The sequence below is a fragment of the Anoplopoma fimbria genome, chromosome 23 (assembly GCF_027596085.1).
Source record: "Anoplopoma fimbria isolate UVic2021 breed Golden Eagle Sablefish chromosome 23, Afim_UVic_2022, whole genome shotgun sequence".
NCBI classification, from domain to species: domain Eukaryota; kingdom Metazoa; phylum Chordata; class Actinopteri; order Perciformes; family Anoplopomatidae; genus Anoplopoma; species Anoplopoma fimbria.
Window position 1 is genome coordinate 15,527,605 of NC_072471.1, and position 8,552 is coordinate 15,536,156.

Sequence of the window (8,552 nt, forward strand, 5' to 3'; positions counted from 1 at the left end):
TGAGCTTGGCGGGGCTCAGCTGGAAAAAAATGTGATTGAGTATTTCACAAGCCTATTTCACAGCCGTAACACAAAATAGTGACGGTCAAATCGCTGAACATCAGTCTCCATAAACAGCAGTCCACAAACCAATGGGTGACGTCACAATGACTACGTCCACTTCTTATATACTGTCTATGGTATTTCCTTGCACCAATCAGGATTCATCATCATTTGAAGCAGAATCTGAAGGCACGGTCTAGAGTGTTAAACTCTCAATTAATAATACCAAGGGATGTTTTTCTCTGAACTTTAATATAGCCATCAAAATTTAGTTAGAGAGAAATACTTAAGACTTGAAACTAAGTTCAATTTCTTCTTTAGGACAGCACAACAAGCACTTACTCCTACAGTGTATGCTGAGAGCAGTAACAAATGTACCACAGAAATCTTCTGTTGACTTTGAATGATGTTTTGAGAGGTCAAATGCCAGCGGGAAGACAATTAGCTACACTGCTCACGTCGCCGCTAGTCTGCTGACCCCCAGCGGCACCCTGTCACCCTTGATCACCAAAATATTGTCATCCCACCAAACGCTAACTTCACCTTAACAAGCAACATTTGTCCCCCAGCAGGCTGTGGCCCTGATTTCCCTTTCCAGCAACAGATGTTGTTGTCGAGACCCTTTTGCGATCGCTTAATCAGGCCTGAAACCAAATCCTCCAGTGAGGAGAAACAAACTGACGATTGCAAAAAAGAAATTAAGGAAAATATCTTTTGAGTGTTCTCGGCACGGCATCTCTATCTTCGCTTGAGTTGTCCTTTAATAGGTCTCGAGGAAACAGCATTTTGTCTTACTTTCATAACTGACAAAAATGAAATCACAGCGCGATACCAGGACAAGTTGCCCCAGTGTTTTTGATGTGCAATGCCACAAAAAAATCTGTCTCTTTAATGTGCAACTAATGGAACAGTATTTTTTTTTTAAACCAAGTCATTTTTCTTCTTTTAAACGTCTACATTTTGTGTTCTACCAAACACTTTCTCCGCACCTCTTTCCCGAAGATGTTGACCGCGTTTACATGCGTGAGCGGCAACACAACCAGGGGACACACAGCTGTCGGACAGAGCGGCGTGGAGACAACAGGCTTTCAGCTCGGGGACGTTATAAGCTGGATGCTGGTTTGCCGAGAGGCTTAATATAGAGCGCTGATCCGATAATGGACTAAAGTTTATGATCATTAATACTCAGAGGTCTGGATACATGTGTCAATCTGTGCAGAGAGGTGGAAGCTAACCCTCCCCCTCCCCCCTCACACACACACACACACACACACACACACACACACACACACACACACACACACACACACTTTCACATTAAATCCATTTAGTGATGAGGGAAGTCCTGACAGCTGGCTAAAGCTAGTGTTTTATTTGCAGCATGTACAAAGAGGAAAAGGTGACTTTCCCCATTCTGCTGCTTTTAAATTCTCTGCCCAGCGTGTGTGTGTGTGTGTGTGTGTGTGTGTGTGTGTGTTACAGTATTACCATTTAGTTTATACCACTTGGTCTTATTTGTGTACTTTGTGCCATCATTCATATTGGTATTATACACATTTTGCTCACAGATTTTAAGTTCTGCATCAGCATTTGTTGTCGGGATGTTTCCATGTTTGGTTACTTTGTTGAGTACTATTTAATCACAAATTCATTCTTGGCCTTGAATACAAATAATCTTAATTTCAAGCTTTTTTTCCATTTAGAGCTTTCAACCGCATCACACAGTCTTCATCAGTGGATGGCATTTGCCGAGTTGTCACGGAGATGGCTCAGTTGTTGTGGATTACTACCTGTTATCACGTGATTCAACATCCATATTCATTTCCATGACAACAGAGCAGACTTCATCTGCTGATGTTCACTCTGGGATGAGGTTGAAAGATGCTGGGAAAACAAAGAGTAAGTGCACCTTGAGTGAAGATTATTTCATGAAAGAGTTGTGATAACCAAAGATATTCCTTCATTTCAACACAACAAACAGCATCAGCATCAACAACATGCCATGATAATCAACAACAAAACTAAGAATTAATAGCATTATCAATATGTTTATCGACAGCGGCCATAACAGAGCCAACGACGACATCCAAACAAAGAAGTATAATATAGGCAAAACATTATTGGCATTAAAAAACAACAACACACTTCCCCATCCATCAAAAACAATAACCATGTCATCAACACCTTGTCGGCATCTTGTTATTGTAACAGAAACTGGAAGTACATTAGCCGGATCAACAATGTCAACAACATCATCAGCGATTCATCACAGTAACAAACAACGCAGATCATTTCAGCTACATCAGCCATCCCCGCCGACATAATGACTGATGACATCACCAGTGCCATGAACAACAAGAGCAACTGCTACATTACAGCGACAAGATCATCATCGTCAGCGGCAACGGCCAATCACAGCCTGCGAGAAGAAAAAGGAGAGGACAGAGCAGATGGACGGATGAACAGAGGACAGGCCTGCCGACATGCTGCGAGTATTAAAATATCACAACAAAGTGGTCAAATTTGTCTTTGTGCACGTGCAACAGCACACATATAGGCACACACACACACACACACACACACACACACACACACACACACACACACACGCACACACACACACAGTGGCACACACGCTGTTAGAAACGTGGGCTATCTGCCCACTGATGAAGTTGGTTTTGTCACATTGCAAACAATCATCTTTTGTTCTATTTATACGACTCTATTTTAAACAGGGATGAAAGAATGGAAACTTTTCAAATCTGCATCCTGTCCTCACTACGCTGTCCAAAAAAGAAGGAAAGTTTAACACAGGGACACACAGCAGGGAGGTGTGTGACAGAGCTTCAGACATAAAGGGAGAGATATGGAGACATAAAGGGAGAGAGGATGGGTGGGGGGTGGGTGGGGGGGGGTGGGGGTCTCTGAAGTCCCAGAAAACAGTGGAGAGAACAGTGCCAGCAGCAGGGAAGTGGAGCAGCAATTAAGGGCAGCGTGCCCTAGATGGCACAGTGACGTCCCACAATGCACCGCCATCACGGCTGCCACTTTACTTTATGTCTCTATCCCACTCACTCACAAGTACACACTTGAAGAAGAAAAAACCTTCCCCTGTGTCCACTTAGTCCCTGACCTCTAGCCTCGACCCGGAGTCTAGAACATGAGGCTAATCCAAACACTTTGTTGAGTGGCGAACACGCTGAAATGTTCTGACTCTCTTAGGCCATCGCTCTACTTCTTCTATCCGTCTCTTTCGTTTGTTCTTACCGTGACCCCTCCTGCTGAGAGCTGTGGCCTACCTGAGGCTCACACACACCCACACAAAGAACACCCTCCTGTTCCTATTGAATTATTGAATAGTGAGCAACAGGGGCACACACACAGCATACACACCAGGGGAGGGTAATAAGACACCGAGGAGAGCCTCATGTACATGCCTGCAACCACACACACACACACACACACACACACACACACACACACACACCTGGCAGCATAAACTAATATTGGCAAGATCAATCCAGTATTAGGAAAGAGAAAATGGTATGTCAACAATGTGAGCAGAGGAGGTGTTTAAATGCACAAACATGCACTCAAGCACACACACAGGCCAGTGTTTGCTTGGGTGATTTAGTGTGAGGAGACAGAATATGATGGGTCAGTGTCAGCTCCGTGACATCACATCCTGTCAGTTCCGATGCAGCTCAGAAACGCTGCAACGTTCAACACTGCAGTAATAGGCCGACTAGCTTCAGGGTTCCGACGTGCGCTGCTGCACCTGAACACAACGCTGCTGCCGGGGGAATGCAAACATGCAAATACTGTATTTCTGTTAGTTTCTCAGCGTTATATAGTGCTGCAGGGATGATGTACCTTCGTAGGCTAACCCCGGAGGTTTGCATCGGGGTGGCTACCTCCACAAAAAGACAATGGGATTCTTTCATTGGATTTTGGATGTTGCAGAAAATAAGCTCCGTGGCGAAGCGTTTATGATACTACGTTTTGTTCAGCAAGATACTCCTCTTCCCAAATGATCACCACTTTTCTGATTATTGAGGCGTGAATGCAGTCGGTAGAAGTAGAAAGCTAATGTTAGGCAATAAACGAACCACACCAGGGTCGCGTGACTTTTTTAAAGACACGTAAAAGTTTCAGAATTCACCAGATTGGTATATACTGAACTATTTATATGGTAGAACAAAAACCTTAAAATATCTTCAGCTTGAGTTAACCAAAGACCTTATTTCAGGCTTCTAATCAAAACCCCATTCAATAAGCCAAGAGACTATGAGACGAGAAAACCAGAAGTGCTACGAACTCAATTCTGGGTTTAAGGACTCCTGGAGCACTCCATATCTGACATCGTCTCTTTTGCTGGTCATCCAATCAGCGGGCACATTTTGGACATAACTCATTTTGGCTTGGCTCCAGGCTGCTGCTTTTACCCATACTTTGTTCGCTTCATCACGCTGATAACAACTCTCATCTGTTTCCAACGTTACCAGCTACCATCTCTCCTCTTCATCCTCATCTCCTTCATCCTACTTTCCTATGCTAATCGCAAATCACTTCCCCATCTCACACACACAAACTATCCCCCTTCCTCTTTTCTGCCGATGCATCAGGTTCAAAGATCCGTCAGCAGCTCTGGTTAATGTGTGGCTACAACGTGGCTGATTTGGATCATTGAGTCCTGTATACCAGTCCGCATGCTAAATGTGTGTGTATGTGTTTTTCACATCCGGTCCAAATTTCAGGTGAATCTGGAGTAACAAACTCTGGCCAGCTCGCCGTTCATTCCTCATTCAGCCATTACACAACATGATTGAACTTCCTTCTATTCAGGGGAAGTTTTTTTTCCTAATCCCTGCGCAGTTAATCCCAATCTGCACCCGTCCTGTGTGTCTCCCTCCAGGCTGCCGTCCAAACCGCTCATTCCTCACAGCAGGGAAAAAACAGAGCGGGCAGACAGACGCTTATAGGGACTAGCTGTCAGGGATTTCGGGGGGTGTCGACCTGTGTTCTGTTGCTGTTTGAATAAGAACGAGAGGGAAGAGGACAGCGGGAGAGAAAAGATGGAAGAAGGAAGAAGGAAAGAAAGAGAAGACGTTTCCTAACATGGAGCTGGGGAGTGTAAATCTCCTTTATGACCCAGGTGAAAGAAAAAGAAAGGTTGTGAGTTGAATGGTGAGACCTGCTGCTGGGAAACACAAATTCCTGCTGTCTGTTGAAGCTTTGCTGTCATCAACAAGAACATCGCCTCCAGGAATATTACAGGATGTGCCAAAAAGATAAACCACTGTATCAGTATAAACTCACTTTCAAGCACAGGTCAGTGTATCAAGTCCCTATATAAACACAGCATACAGTAAAACCGACTATATTACAAATGACAGGAAAACTAGAGAAATATAAGTCACATTATTAGGGAACAAAAGAGACGCTATGAACCTGCCATAAAGTTACTATGTTATACTACTGCATGGAGTTTATAGGCACATTGAAGTCATTCTTTATAAAAAATGATAGACATTTGGGGTTGTAATTAGAAAATACATATTGAGTCATTGGGTGTGTGAAACTAGTTAGGATAAGGGGTCGACATAGTTAGCTACAAATCATAAATATACCGTTTAAATAGTTTGCTAAAAGTGATAGATAAATGGTCAGTTAGTTTAAAGTAGCTAATGGATAAATAGCTGACAGTTATCTTAAAGTATTGGATAAACTGTTGAAATACATAGATAAATGCTGAATGGTGAAATAAAGCTAGATACAACTTATTTAGTATAGTAAGTATTTAACATACTATCTAAAAGTACGAGTTCATTTGGTAAATGTACTGTATAAGTTATTGAAATAGCTAAATGAATAGAAAGCAGTGACGTTGTTTTGAAGCCACTGCTGCCATGGAGAACCATTACCATTATTAGTCATTTCACTGGGCACAACGGAGCCATTGGGGGAATATTACAGAAACATTATATATTATATATTACATCATGCACAAATTGCCAATAATTAGTAATGTGATAGCAAACCACAGACAAGCAACAAGCCTTCAGGAATACTACAGAGGAATACATGTGTGTGAATGTCAATGCTGAGGCACATTTAGGGTTTTATCATAAGATACTGTAACGTTGCTAAAGTGCATAAAGGTCCCTGTCACTGTGCTGTACTGCACACTGGTGGGGACGTCACTGGGATATGACAGATATATCTGAGCTGAAGTTACTCAACTTACGTGCCGAGGACTTCTTTAAAATGAAAAATCTTCTTGATGTCGTCGACTTGTTTTTTCCACGTCTCTCCACTGCCGGTGTCTCCGTTCTCCCGAGCCATGGCGCTGCTTTCACCGGCCCGAGTCCGACCGACACTGGGAGGGATGCGAGCAACACAAAAAAAAAAAAAAAAAAATAAAAGAATATCTGAATAAAAAGAAGAAGGACGCCTGTGAGAGAGTAAGAGGGCTGGTGTGCTCTGTGCTCCTCTGCTGCTGCAGGACCATGTGAGTCCTCCTGCAGGTTACTGTGTCCCTGCTGCCTCCCTCCTCCTCCTCCTCCTCCTCCTCCTCTTCTCCCTCCTCCCTCTCCTCATCTCCGGCCGCCTGGACAGCGACTGTCAAGTTCACGAAGAGATAACATCATTTCCCGTCGGGGCTTTCAAAATAAAAGCCTGTTGATTTACATAACGCAGGAGCACAGACACTAGATTTTTTTTTTTTTATATATTGGTTGCTAGGATGTTCTGACACATATAATGATATTGGTACTGTTATTTCATATCATTTTTGTGTGTTAAAAATACTTCACCATAATAGCTATTATTATTACCAGTACCAGGACTAGTAATATACAATTAGTATCATTACATCATCATTCACAGTTCTACGACCTTTATATACATTTTTACCTTACAAAAAAATAAATTTAAGCAGAATCAGATAAGCAAGCAACCTGAAAGTAGGTTCAACTATAAATTGACTTGCAGAGAATATGAATTAATCTGTATAATAACAACAAAAAAACCCCCATTACCACACAATATATCATTAAAAGCGTAGTAGAACCAGAACATATATCAGTTTCAGGATGATCATTTAATCCAACAATTTCAAGGGCTAACTGTTATCAATTTCACCAATTTCTGAAACAATTAATTTCTGCTGTGCCTTTATTTCGAAGTCAACCTTTTCCAACTTCCTGTATCACACCGGTTACGTCCGTCTAGCTTGACCACGGACCTGCTGCACTAAACGTGGTTAATTGCTGCACCGTCGCCACTTTTTGGGGGCCTCCACCTTTCCACTTTTAATTTTATGCATTCAAAATCCTCGTATTTTTTTTAAATCTCCTAACTGTAAACGTGTTCACTGTATCATCAATACCCTTATTGCGAGCTTTATTGTGGCGGTGCAGGTTGCTGATGGGATGCTGCTCACGCATGCTGTCCGACAGAGGAGAGAGAGAGGTGTGTGTGTGTGTGTGTCTGGTCAGGGCACGGTAGCAGTAAATTCGCAATGCACCAACTTGCTGACAACAACCATCATGCATCCCTTCCACTATGGGATCCCCCTCGAGGTGACCCCCCCCCCACGGTCACCTGGGCTTAACCTCACCGGCCCTCATAACACCTGGATTACTGAAGTGTCCGTTTGCAGAGGTCGCACTGATCCCCCGGACTCTGACAGCTGCAGGCGCTGAGGTCAGCTCAGGCCGGGTTACTGCTCACAACACACACACACACACACACACACACACACACACACACACACACACACACACACACACACACACACACACACACACACACACACACACAGAGAGAGAGACAGAGAGAGGGAGGGATAGGACAATATGTTGCAGCCTCAGCTGCTCATGAGTATTCCGTCTGCAAACTACTGCAGCTCTTCCTCAGCAGCAACCAAGGGAAACTCCTCTCCCTCCTCCTCCTCCTCCTCCTCCTCCTCCTCCCTCTTCCTCCCCCTCATCATTTACTCCATGTCAGCAAATGTGACCTCCCCCCCAACGAAAGATGATTACCCGGCTGCAAAGGGCATCAGAGAGATGTTTAAAAAAAAAAAAAAAAAAGGATGAAGGTCGAAGAAGATGAAGGCAAGGACTCCCTGTATGCAGCTTAAACAGCAGCCATACATTTTAGCAGTGCACACATGCAGCATTAATCTCATTGGCTGGGCCGAGAAGCACTACAATAAGTCAAACGGTGCCATCTAATGACTCAGCTCCCCTTTAAGTACATGGGATGTATTTTCAATTTAACGCATCAGATAGGCACCGATTTCATCACATCAGCTCATCTAGATGGCGCTCAGGTCACAGCCGCATACCCCATAGGTTTTTTTTTTTTATCCTAAGACATTTTGACATGTCGCAGCGAGAAAAGCACAGGTGTAAGTAATAACATAGACGATGGCTGAATTCCTGGTTTTTATTCATGCTGGCTCAGTGTCACGCTGTCAACGGCTTACTGGGACACTTGAATAGAAC

The 8,552-nt window shown here is 43.5% G+C and overlaps 1 protein-coding gene across 1 annotated transcript in view; it reads right to left on the reverse strand.

Moving 5' to 3' along the window:
- The window catches only part of camk1da (calcium/calmodulin-dependent protein kinase 1Da), a 46,650-nt gene extending 40,230 nt beyond the window's left edge, over window positions 1–6,420 (reverse strand). The window contains exon 1 of the mRNA XM_054624712.1: window positions 6,290–6,420. Within this exon, the coding sequence (XP_054480687.1) occupies window positions 6,290–6,387 (98 nt within the window). The 5' untranslated portion in view covers window positions 6,388–6,420. The remainder of the gene's footprint in view (window positions 1–6,289) is intronic.
- Window positions 6,421–8,552: the final 2,132 nt, after the last annotated feature.